The sequence below is a fragment of the Ranitomeya variabilis genome, chromosome 5 (genome assembly GCF_051348905.1).
Source record: "Ranitomeya variabilis isolate aRanVar5 chromosome 5, aRanVar5.hap1, whole genome shotgun sequence".
NCBI lineage: Eukaryota > Metazoa > Chordata > Amphibia > Anura > Dendrobatidae > Ranitomeya > Ranitomeya variabilis.
This window is the reverse complement of record NC_135236.1, coordinates 647,978,723-647,992,206: the sequence shown is the minus strand read 5'-3', so window position 1 is coordinate 647,992,206 and position 13,484 is coordinate 647,978,723. Positions and strand designations below refer to the sequence as shown.

Genomic DNA, 13,484 nt, shown 5'->3' with positions numbered 1-13,484 from the left:
GGGCTAATAGGGGCCATCAATACAGCGTGGGGGGACGACTCGGGCCATAAATACTTTGTGAGAAACTACTAGGGGCCATCCATAAAGTGTGTAGGAACTACAGTGGGCATCCATACAGTGTAGGGGCCTCTGGGGGCCATCCATATAGTGTGGTGGGACCACCCAGGAATTTACAGGAACTGGAGGCTTTTAGCCAAGAAGAGTGGGCAGCTTTACCTTCTTAGAAAATAAAGAACCTCATCCACAACTACCACAAAAGACTTCAAGCTGTCATTGATGTTAGAGGGGGCAATACACCGTATTAAGAAATGGGGTATGTGAACTTTTGATCAGGATCATTTGGATGTTTTGGGTTGTCATTATGATTTAGAAAGATAAAACACAGTAGTTTGACAATAAATGGCTTCACCCAACCACTAACCATGAGTGGAGAAAAGGATTTGCTGTTATCATTCATATTCTCTAAAAAAAAAGGCCAAGAAAGCAAAAATTCTGCCGGGGTATGTAAACTTTTGAGCTCAACTGTAGTCTTGACACCTGTATTTATATTAGTTCTACTGTATCAAACAGCCCTTACGACAAGGTTTTTCAGCATCTTAGTTGCGATATGTAGACCCGTGGGGAGTCCAGGTGTGTTTGCTATAATACGAATATTAACGTTTGCCTGCTGTGGGGTTATAGGGGACTTAAGCTGTATGAGGTGACACATAATATTAGCCGGTGTCCTTAGTTTAGTGAAAAAGCTATTCAGCTGGTTACTGGAACATCAAAAGCGTATTACGTTCCGCTAAGCCACCTTGTAGCACAGACTGAGGCTTAACCCCTTCATGATGGGGACAATTTCCATTTTTGTGTTTCCGTTTTTTCCTCCCCTTCTTCCCAGAGCCATAACTTTTTAATTTTTGTTCCACATAGACATGTGAGATCTTGGTTTTTTTTTTGCGGGAAGAGTTGTACATTTGAATGACACCAATGAAAAATGTTTCCATAATTGGTAAAATGTTTCCATTATTCTCCATGGGGTTCGGGTTCTGGTGGAAGTTTAGGTACTGTTCTGGTACTTTCTAAAAAGTTTGGATCAGGTACCTTCCCCTGGTCCACCCATCACTAGTAAGGAGCACTAAGCACACAGTGAGAGACCAGCCAGACAAAGGTAAATCATGTGTGCAGCCAATATATTTCACCCAAGTGCTGGATTCACAGTCGCACAGCTCAATAGTGCATATTTATCTTTGTGCTGCAGAGAAAGAAGAGCAGGAATCCCTCATGTCTGTGTGTATGGGCGACATTATAGCAGCTAGGTCAGAGACAACTGAAAATGTGATATTTTCTTTAACATACATGTAATACAAAAACCTGATTTAAACAATATGCCATTGTCTGACGAAAGCTTTGTTTTAAGAACCCATCCAATTTTTAGGTAATGCCACGTTTTATCATCAGTCTACCACTTCCAAGGGTTTTATACTTATTTGTGAGAGTTTTAGGTAATTCTACCCTATACAGACCAAAAGGTCAAAGATGGCCACTATTTAGGTCTCTTGGTTATAAAATTGTCAGTCTTCCCAATGTCACAGCAAAATAACATGAGTGGAGATCAGGGGGCCAACTTACCATCACCGGGGGCTTTTAAAGCAATTAATGTTAATGTATCCAACAAGCTAAAACAATGAGACTGTTATAACCGGAACAGCTCGGAACACAAACATTTTGGTAAAATTAGATTTCAATTACCGTAAACTAATGATGATTTCCGTTGTTTCCATTTCTGGAAATCGTTGCGGATTTGCATCAGGAATGTTACAAGGTTTATTTTGTATCTGTTTGCGTTCTCTGACGGGATCAGACCTCCCGGCTTTCTTATATATATTGTCGGCACTTACATCTAAACTGTTTCTAAAGAGACAGAATTTTCCATTGAGGAACCGACAAATTTAAAGCCTCACATTTGGACAAGTTTACTTTAAAATTACTTGTGTCCCCGAACTGTTTAACTTTCTAAAGAGATCGTATAATTCAGTGCTATTATCTGACGCCCTATGGTCTTAGGGTTTCGCTAAATAGCATCTAAAAGATGAGAGAGGGGAAGAGAGCATTTTTCTAATCTCATGCAAACTCTTTAAAGGGAATCTGTCAGCAGTTTTTTGCCACCCAAGCTGAGTGCAGCATGATGCAGAGACAAAGAACCTAATTCCAGTGATGTGTCACTTTCTGGGCTTCTTGCTGTAGTTTTGATACAACCACAGTTTTATCAGCAGGAGATTATCATGAGAGGACTAGCAAACTTGCTGCCATGTAGTGCTCCATATTCATTAGCTCTGTATAACCCCGCCCCCACCACTGATTGGCAGCTTTCTGCCTTTGTAGAGACAGCGGCCAATCAGTGGTGTGGAGCACAGAATTCAAAGAACTGCTATCCACTAACGGGTGTTTCCGGGTGAGACTGAGGCCGTCCCGTATGAGACTGGGAGGGGAGTCGGACATAACGGGGTTCTCCACTACATGGACAACTCTATCTTAAATGCAATAGTACCCTGTAGAAAAAAAAATGGGGCATTTTCAGCGATATTGGTCGCCGGGTCGGGGGGCACTCAAGTGACATATGCCACATAAGCGTTGCAGCCTAACAATATCACATGAGTTCCAGCAAACCCAGCATTCTTGGGTCGGCATCAGTGCAGGAGGCGAGTATAAGGGTTTTTTTATTTTATTTTCTATGGGGCACTATTGCATTTATGAAGGGGTTGTCCCGGTAATGGACAATTCCTATAGTTGCCCCAAATTTACCAACAACAATGTTTGTAGCTACTGTAAGCATATAATTGTAAGGGCTAAACTTCACTTTACACACCCACATAGCTTCAAATTCCCTGTTTGTTGTCACAACCACATAGCTATAGTACGTAAGTTAATACAATAATTATCTGCAGAATTATAAAACTCTCCTGTTGTACAGTAGGCTGAATCTTAAGTGCATCCTATGAAATATGGCTTCAGTCTGTCTCCTCTGCCTCCTGCTTGTAAGAGCTGATAGAAAGAATCCTATCGCAAGCAGGAGGCAGTGAGGCACACTTAAGCTACATCACATAGAGACTCTAAGGGGCAAGGGCAGCGCAGTTTTATGTCACTGACCTATCACTGGCTGTCATTGGATAGGACACAGAGCAAATGTAATGTAATAAGACTCCGGCCTCTGCATCATAGGAAAAAATAATCTGCATTAGGAGTACCATATAAAAAGGAATCAAGATGGCTGGCGAACCAGAAAAGGCATACCAACTAAGACAGGAATACACAAAAACATTTACATTGTTCTTTAATAATAACTGCTGCACTATAAAGGCAAGGAAAAAAGCTAGAGTGCTGCTTTAATCACTAAGGGGAGATAACTATACAGCTTTATGTATTGAAATGAAAGGGAAATTTAACCATCTTCAGTTCTTGTAGTTAGCACCCCCTATTGGTGCCTGCATGAAAAACAATATGACTGTGTCTGGCGGTGTAAACAGGGTATTCTTCCATATTTCCATATTTTTTGTGGCATATTTTATTACCGCACTGAATTCAGAGTGATATTTTCAGAGTAAACCACAACTATGACGGAGCAGAAAAACATCTATTTTCAGCATTCTCAGAATAAGACAATTGAAAAACACAGAGACACAGAAATGACTAAAAACAATAATAAAAATAACGGACTCAGGCCATAAAATAGGTAAAATTACATGATTAGGTATTCTCTTGGGTTTGTTCTCACTGCTTCTTCATGACGTTGGATTTAATACTGTGTCCTTTGTGTCCATAAATACCATGTACAAAATCATCAGCATGCCAACTTGCCAGTAGTCCTGCAAACCATACTGTCAAGGGGGTGGGGTTATGTAAATTTGGGGGGTGTTCCTTAAACTAATGGGGCTGTCTTCGTAATTTGGGATTCAGATGTTGATATGTATGGCAGTACGTATACAATGAGAGTCGGTGTTTGGGCAATGGACCTTTATCTTCTAGGACTTTCTCCGCACCTTCTGGGGCAAGAGGGTAATTCCAGGCCCCCTCTACAAAATTCTGTCCAAAAAAATGATACCACTATCCGGGATATCATTCCTAATTTGTAGTGCTATTGGTTACTTCTGATTGGATGTGTCCGTACTCTGTACATAATGACGGCCGCAGCTGGAAATAATAGAAGTGACGTCATCACCAAGACGGTAGCCAATATTATAAGAATGATGACCCAAATATCCAGTATATGTTTGGGGATCTCTGCCGGCGTTGGAGTCACAAGATCGGCCATAATGACTTAGGATGCGGTTACGACAGCCTGCAAGACAAAAACAAAATCAGTATTTGAGGCTCTATCATGACATGCTCCAGGTTTAAATGGATACTATTTACATATTCTGTGTGTCACCATGGTAACAGACTACAAAACAATCTCTGTGTAGTCAGATTATCAAGTCGTGCATCAGTTTTCTTCATATTTCTTAAAAGGATCGTCCAGTAAAAACAAACTATCATTTACGATAAGCTATAACTTGGTGGGTGCCCAACAGCTTGGAGTCATACCCAGAACGGGGAACATTTACCCTCGTTAGAATGGAGTGGCAGAGCGTATGCTCGACCGCCATTCCATTAACTCCCTATGCTGCTGCCAAGCACAACATTCGCCTTTTTCTGGCAGCCCCATACAGAATGAATGAATCTGTGGTCGGATGTCCAAGCTTATGCAATTTTGCAAACGGTATAAAAAAATGTTTTCACTAGATAGCAGTCTGTCATCAGGGCTTCACCCTCTAAGTGTTACATGGTCAGTCTGTTCCTCCATTATCGAGAAATCAGTGTTTAAATGTATATGTAAATGAGTCTAAAAGGGCTTTGGTAGATCTGAAGCCTCTGTCACTCCAGCTCTATTCCCCTCCAACTGACTGACACCTTCTATACTGTGAGACGTAAAACAAATGAAAGATTGCTGCCTTCTGTTTACTCTATGCCATTTTTGCATTGCATCATGGAACCAGGACTACAGATCAAAGTAAAGAAAAACTTCTAAGTTCCGCCACAATCATTAGTCTCTATCAATAACAGATCAATGGTCACATACCAGTGGAGTATATGCACACAGCGCCACCGCCTGCAGATAACCCTGTGTTTTATTGCACATACTGACAGCTGATGTAATAAGTTGCAGGCGACTCTTTGGCTCACAGCTCTGTAAACATTCCTACGGACATCTTGCATATCAATCAGCATATTTACAGGCCTTACGTATTTCCTTCTCCTATAATAGATGTTGTCAGTACCATTATAGTGCCAGATTAAAGGAGTATTTCCGTATTGGCCATTCATGGCATATTTACAGAAAATGTCAAAAGTTGTCTTAAATCTGGGACACACATTTAAAGGGGTTGTCCAGGCTTGGGGTCAATCTCTGTGACTGCAGACTTGTGAATTCTCACTTCGCGCACACTGTGCGCTGTGAGGATTCTCTGGTGCCGGGCAATTTGTATAAGCCCGGCCACATTCTGACTAGACTTGTCCGGCAAATCTAGTTGGCATGCGACTGCATGTATGTAAATCAGATACTCGTGGTCATGCATCCGCCTGCTCCCGGTGCCGGAGAATCCTGACAGCGCACAAGAGGCATTCGAAACGAAAACGCTCCTTTATTTATTGAGAAAGGTAAATATTTGTATTGCTGTTTCATCAGTATTTTGCACATGTGTTGCCCCCACCTTTATCATGGGGGTCTGCTGCATCCTGCTGTGCATTAGTATTGTGACATGTGTTGATAAATGCCTTTTTTCTGCTATGTTTTCTTGAATTTTTTATGTCCTTTTGCTTTATGAAAATGAAAGTATGTAGTGTCCCCCTCTCTCAGATAATAAACAGTATAAACTACTGAAGATACAATAATGCTATCAATACAGTCAGAAATACAAAATAGTAACCAGAATATCCATACAGAGCCTGTGGTGGTAAAACACCCCAGAATGTTTCGCCATGCTTCATCACGGGGGGAATAAGTAGCCAAACCTTTATCCTGCTGATTCTTATAGTGGAAGCCACTAAAATGATGCTATCAATTTACTAATTTATGTAAATCCCTACTACTTACCCAGCTGCCTGGCATATATGGTCCATAATTTCTAGTATAAATCATATGGAACCTTTCCAGTCCAATTGCAGTGTAATATAGCGTCTTAAGTTGTCATATGTAAAACTTAGTTAACCTTGAAGAATGTAAAAACAACCCTCAGTCCTGAGGCCTCCATCTGTTCTCTGTGGGAGAACAATGATTGTGAAACGGTCGACAGATTTTTTTTTTGTTTCCAAAATATTCCACTGAAAAAATCATCATCATCATCATCTACGAACCCTACGACAAGTTAGTAAAAGGCCACCGGTGACAGCTCTGACAGCTCGAGGCAAGTTATGACCATTCAAAGGGAAGTAAAACAGAAAAACACAATTCTAGTAAATTTCCCCTATTTTTATTCTGCTGAGCGCCCTTACACAACTCGTCATGTGGTGACCTCCTGCTGACGGTGACTCCACAAACTTTCGTGTAAGATACAGCAGATAAAAAGGGGTTAAAAGAGGAACTAAATCAATTTTCTCACATTCCTGCTATCGACTAAGTGCACATTACTGCTAATAGCAATTAGATGTCTGTGTTGTTGGTGCATAGGAATATCAAAGTCTGACTAACCAACCCTTCCTCAGCCTATTATGTCAGCTCTACGTATTCAGGCTTGATAAAAAAAAGTGTAAGATGCAACTACATTGAAATTATCCCAATAATATTTTTTTTTTTATTCGTATATTTGAAGCTGGCTCAGGAGCTGAGCCTGCACCCTAACCTGCAGATGGCAGCTGTGATACACAGCCGGCTTCTGCTTGTAACAGCAACGACTTGCTGGTCTTCTCAGGAGGACGTTGTTTTGAATTTATCGCACAATACAGTAGTGATGTGTTACGTAGAACAAGCGACCAAATGATCATAGGCTCAAACCATCTATTGGAACTTAAAAATAAAGTTCTTAGTTTACTAGTCATCAGGAACATGCTGACAATCTGGGGTGACACTGGGTTAGATATGGCCAACTATGGCTCGAGAGGATCTTCTGGTGGCTCAGGCTTTGACACAATAATGGACCTCAAAACTGAAGACAACTCCATTTAGGGTTTGTCTTGGCGCCAATCACAGTCACGGGGAGACTAGGTGAGCGAGAGCTAATAACCCGGGCCCCTGCAATTTCCCTCAGACTAGGGAAATCCTGACTGACCCTCTACCTGGAGTTTACACTGATGGTGCGCATGTCCAGGCCTCGAACCTCACCCTGTCTCCTGTTTCAACCCTAGGCTGAAACCTTCGCCCACCACCCAGTGAAGAGGTAATACACCAATACCCACAGTAAGCACACACAAGGATAAAGGAAAATATACACCACGCCGCAGTCACTCAGGAATACACTATAAATGTGCAGGGCAAAATAAATACAAATATAGAAAGGAGTAAATAAGACTAAGGAAAATACACCACCAGCAACGAATCTCCAACAACCAGCTCTCCACTCCAGACCGAGATAACAACGCACAAGACAGAAGCTATAATCGGCAACGCCCTACGATCAGGAGAACTATTTAAAGGCAATGGGCATGGCCCAGCTTCCAATCCGAGGATCAGATAAATTAACCCCGGAACAGCTAGATAAAATCTAGCCGACGCCAATGAGCAAATAGTGGTCAAAAGTGGAATTACCGCTGTCTGTCGAACGACCTGGTCTGAACAGCGTCCGACATGACAGTACCCCGCCTTCTACGAGGGACCCCAGGGCTCTCACGGCTTATAGGACCCGGCTTGTCTGGATGGCGACGATGAAAAAACCTGACCAGCCGATCCGCATGAATATCCGAGGCTGGTACCCAGGACCTCTCCTCAGGCCCATAACCACGCCAGTGTACCAAGTACTGTAAAGTGCGACGCACTACATGAGAGTCAACCACCTTGGAGACTTCAAACTCCAAATTACCATCCACCAAGACTGGAGGTGGCATAGGCGCCGCGTCCACAGAACCCACCACCTTCTTTAGAAGAGACCTGTGGAACACGTTGTGTATCTTATACACCGTAGGGAGCTCCAATTGGTACGCTACTGGGTTAATGACGGCGGTGACCCTAAATGGACCAATAAACCGTGGACCCAATTTAAGGGACGGTATTTTGAGTCTTATGTTTTTTGTGGATAACCACACCCAGTCATCCACACTCAGGTCCGGACCTGGCACACACCTACTGTCAGCCACACGTTTGTACCTAGCACCCACATTCAACAGGCACTGTTTAACTCTCCTCCAGACTGATGACAATTGTGCTCCTAACTGATCCTCCTCCGGAACGCCGGAAGAGCCCCTCTGACTCAAGGTACAAAATTGAGGATGTAGCCCGTAAACACAAAAAAACGGAGACTCCCCAGACGACTCCTGGCGGTGATTATTGATGGCAAACTCAGCCAAAGGAAGAAAGGTAGAACACTCCTCCTGGTTATCAGAGACAAATCTGACCATTTGACTGAGGATGGAACGCCGAAGAATGAGACAACTTGATCCCCAGCCGTGAGCAAAATGCTTTCCAAAATTTTGCCACAAACTGAGACCCCCTATCAGACACGATGTCAGACGGAACCCCATGAAGTCTGACCACCTCCTGCACAAATACCTGAGACAGAGTCTTAGCGTTAGGCAACGAAGGCAAAGACACAAAGTGCGACATTTTAGAAAACCGATCAACAATCACCAAGATGACCGTGTTCCCAGCTGATGAGGGCAAATCAGTGATGAAATCCATGGAGATTTCCGTCCATGGCTTACTAGGTACTTCAAGAGGAAGTAGTGTGCCAACAGGATGGGAGCGGGGCGTCTTAGCCCTAGCGCACGTGGTACAAGCTGACACATATGAGACCACGTCCTGTCGGATCTTGGGCCACCAAAACCGACGTGACACCAACTCCAAGGTACCTCTAACCCCTGGGTGGCCAGCCAGGACAGCATCATGATGCTCCACCAAAACCTTTACGCGGAGATGAAGCGGTACAAAAGATTTGTTGATGGGAAGCTCAGATGGTACCTCCTCCTGAGCCTCGGCAATCTCAGCCTCAACCTCGGTAGTGAGAGCCGAAACCACAACACCCTTTTGGAGGATGGGTACTGGATCTTCCCGAGGTTCACCCCCCGGAAAACACCTGGACAGAGCATCCGCCTTAGTGTTTTTAGACCCCGGTCTGTAAGTGACAACAAAATTGAACCGCGTGAAAAACAATGCCCAGCGAGCCTGCCTGGGGGACAGACGCTTGGCTGACTCCAAATACAGCAGATTCTTATGATCGGTAATAACAGTAACCTGATGTACCGACCCCTCCAAGAAGTGTCGCCATTCCTCAAAGGCCAACTTGATTGCCAACAACTCCCTGTTGCCGATATCGTAGTTACGTTCGGCGGACGACAGTTTCTTGGAGAAATAGGCGCACGGACGCAAACCACTCAAAGATGAGCCTTGAGATAGTACCGCCCCCACACCAACCTCAGACGCATCGACTTCCACAACAAAGTGTTTTGATACGTCTGGCTGCACAAGAATGGGGGCTGAAACAAAACTGTTCTTAAGAAACTCAAATGCGCGCACAGCAGCCTCAGGCCAAACGGAGAAATTGGTACCCTTTTTAGTCATGTCAGTTAGCGGTTTAGCAATGATGGAAAAATCCTTGTTAAATTTCCTATAGTAGTTAGAAAACCCAAGGAACCGCTGAAGTGCTTTCAGGTTATCAGGACGTTCCCAATGCAGCACCGATTGCACCTTAGCTGCGTCCATTTTAAAACCAAAATCAGACACAATATAACCCAAGAAAGGCAACTCTTGAACAGAAAATACACATTTCTCAAGTTTAGCATACAGCTTATTCTCTCTGAGAAGCTGTAACACCTGCCTGACATGATTTAAATGAGCATCACGGTCGCAAGAATATATGAGGATGTCATCTAGGTACACGATAACGAATTTCCCCAAAACATGCGAGAACACATCATTGATGAAATGTTGGAACACTGCAGGTGCATTAGTTAACCCAAAAGTCATCACCAAATTTTCAAAATGACCCTCAGGGGTATTAAAAGCCATCTTCCACTCATAACCTTGACGGACTCTTATGAGGTTGTACGCCCCCCTGAGGTCAAGCTTGGTAAACCACTTAGCACCCGCCACCTGGTTGAACAAATCTGGTATCAGTGGCATAGGGTATGGATCACGAACCGTAATCTGGTTCAACTCCCTGAAAATCCAAACACGGGCGTAATCCGCCATCTTTCTTCTTCACGAAGAAGAACCCTGCTGCCACCGGCGAGGATGACGGCCTGATGTGCCCTTTGCTCAAGCTTTCAGCAATATAATCTTTTAATCTTTTAACGCTTGTCTCTCCGGACCGGAGATGTTAAACATCCTTGCTTTAGGCAACTTGGCCCCTGGTTTAAACCTGATAGAACAGTCATAGGGACGATGTGGCGGCAACTCTGAATAACCCTTTTCAGAGAACACATCCACAAAATCCAGAAGTGACTCCGAAACGCTTGAAGTCACCGCAGCAACACATGTGGCCAGGCAATTCTCCTGGCAGAACTCGCTCCCCTGAATTATGTCCTGAGTTTTCCAGTCAATCACCAGGTTGTGCATGGACAACCAAGGAAAACCCAAAACCACCTGAGCAGGAAGATTCCTGAGCACCCTACATGTAACCCGCTCGGAATGTAGAACCCCAGTGTGGAGTTTCACCTCAGCCACAAATTCAGTAATCTCCCCCTGAGAGAGAGGAGCAGCATTGATGGTGACCACGCGGATAGGATGAGACAGTTTTTCAATCCTAAAACCTGCTGTGCGCGCAAACTCCTCATCAATGAGATTTGTGGCTGAACCACTATCCACAAAAACAGTAATTGGCAGCTCACTGCCAGCGATAAAAACCTTGGCAGGGAGCATGCATTGAGAAACCACCATGGAGGATATACATAAGCTCAGATTGGTCTCCTCCACACCCTCTGAGCTTAGAAGTTTTCCGCCGTTGCGTTTTTCTTAGACAGCAGAGGACAGATGTTAATAAAATGACCAGATTTACCACAGTAAAAACAGGCTCCCTGCTTCCTGAGCTCAGGGGCTCGACGCTTCACATGTGACACCCCTGCGATTTGCATAGGCTCACCTGCAGCAACCTCACGTGAACCTAAGCCCTCTCCCATAGGCGGTGTCTCATGCTCCCCCTGACGCAAACGGCGATCAATGCGGACAACCAGACTCATAGCGGAATCTAGAGAAGCAGGAGTCTCGTACATCAGAAAGGCTTTTTTAACCCTTTCAGAAACCCCATGAATAAACTGACTCCGCAATGCTGGATCATTCCATTGTGTATCGATCGCCCAGCGACGAAATTCAGAACAGTAATCCTCTGCAACTCGCTCCCCCTGGCGAATAGTGCATATCTTAGATTCTGCTAGAGCCATTCTGTCAGGTTCATCGTAGATTTTTCCAAGAGAGGAAAAAAAACTCTCCACAGAGTCAAATGCAGAAGAATCAGATGGCAAAGAAAACGCCCATGCTTGGGGATCCCCGCTTAACAATGACAACACCAGGCCCACACGCTGAGCCTCATTACCCGAGGAGATCGGGCGCATACGGAAATATAGTTTGCAAGCTTCACGAAAAGAAACAAATTTACTGCGTTCCCCAGCACATTTTTCAGGCAAAGGGAATTTAGGCTCAGCAACTCTTCCTGTCGCTCCAGCTTGCACATTAGATACTGCTAGTCCCTGTTGCTGAACTGCCCCCCTCAACTCAGTGACCTGTAGGGACAGCGCCTCCAACTGGCGGGTTATGGAAGTCATGGGATCCATGACAAAAGAAAAAAAAAGAACCACCTTTTTTTTTTTTTTTTTTTCTTTTTTGTTGTTTGGCTGATTATAATGTCACGGGGAGACTAGGTGAGCGAGAGCTAATAACCCGGGCCCCTGCAATTTCCCTCAGACTAGGGAAATCCTGACTGACCCTCTACCTGGAGTTTACACTGATGGTGTGCATGTCCAGGCCTCGAACCTCACCCTGTCTCCTGTTTCAACCTTAGGCTGAAACCTCCGCCCACCACCCAGTGAAGAGGTAATACACCAATACCCACAGTAAGCACACACAAGGATAAAGGAAAATATACACCATTCCGCAGTCACTCAGGAATACACTATAAATGTGCAGGGCAAAATAAATTCAAATATAGGAAGGAGTAAATAAGACTAAGGAAAATACACCACCGGCAACGAATTTCCAACAACCAGCTCTCCACTCCAGACCGAGATAACAACGCACAAGACAGAAGCTATAAATCGGCGACGCCCTACGATCAGGAGAACTATTTAAAGGCAATGGGCATGGCCCAGCTTCCAATCCGAGGATCAGGTAAATTAACCCCAGAACAGCTAGATAAAATCTAGCCGACGCCAATGAGCAAATAGTGGTCAAAAGCGGAATTACCGCTGTCTGTCGAACGACCTGGTCTGAACAGCGTCCGACATGACAATCACTTACCACTGTCATATCCTTATGTCTTATGGGTTCTTTGAAAAATTTAGTGAAGTGACCATACACGTAACTCTGAAATTGATCAAAACACATGATATTAACCAAAATGATCATTTGGTTTAGCATCTTCTGAAAAAAAGCTGTGCAACAGCTACTAGTCCCAAAATGATTTTTCTGTACAAGAACTTTCCCAGAAATATATGTTCTTCGCCTGGTCTTTTTGGGCACGTATGGTCAGTTTGCACTGTAAACAGCCAATTTGGATCAAAGTATATGAGTGCCAGATGATCATTTGATCAATCTACTTCTATGGCCACCTTATTGATGACATGTCATGAGTATCCAATAATAATACAAAAATGATCATGGACATGCACATGTTATGCATAGATGTAGGGTGGGCCCAAAGGACCACAGTTTGGCATAAATTATAGTTAAAGGGAACCATATTTACATTTGGAAGTAATGGTACGGCTGCATAGGAGCTTGTTTCTCAATAAAAATGATACCTTCCTTGTAGAGATCCGATGTGCCAGTCATGAGAAATATAGGATAGAGCTCTTGGAAGAACCGGTTTAGGTGCAGTACCACGGCCCCATTGCACTTCCCCCCTAATTTGCATACGGCTTCTACACTAGATTTCTCATGACTGGCACATCAGATCTCTACAAGAAAGGTATCATTTTTATTTGGGGACAGGCACCAATACAGCCTAGCCACTACTTCCATATGTCAAAACGTGCTGAATGGGTCCCTTTAAGGGACCAATGAAGGTCTCCGCACTCTGATGTTTTTTTTTGCTCTTGCACACACATTTTTGGCATGTACACACACATCTTGTAACAGCTGAAGCAATGAAATAACACAGGTGCAC

The 13,484-nt window shown here is 43.9% G+C and overlaps 1 protein-coding gene across 1 annotated transcript in view; it reads right to left on the bottom strand.

Moving 5' to 3' along the window:
• Positions 1–3,981: 3,981 nt before the first annotated feature.
• SMIM3 (small integral membrane protein 3) overlaps positions 3,982–13,484 on the bottom strand; it is a 38,496-nt gene continuing 28,993 nt past the window's right edge. Inside the window, exon 2 of the mRNA XM_077266347.1 lies at positions 3,982–4,321. Within this exon, the coding sequence (XP_077122462.1) occupies positions 4,118–4,294 (177 nt within the window). The 5' untranslated portion in view covers positions 4,295–4,321 and the 3' untranslated portion in view covers positions 3,982–4,117. The remainder of the gene's footprint in view (positions 4,322–13,484) is intronic.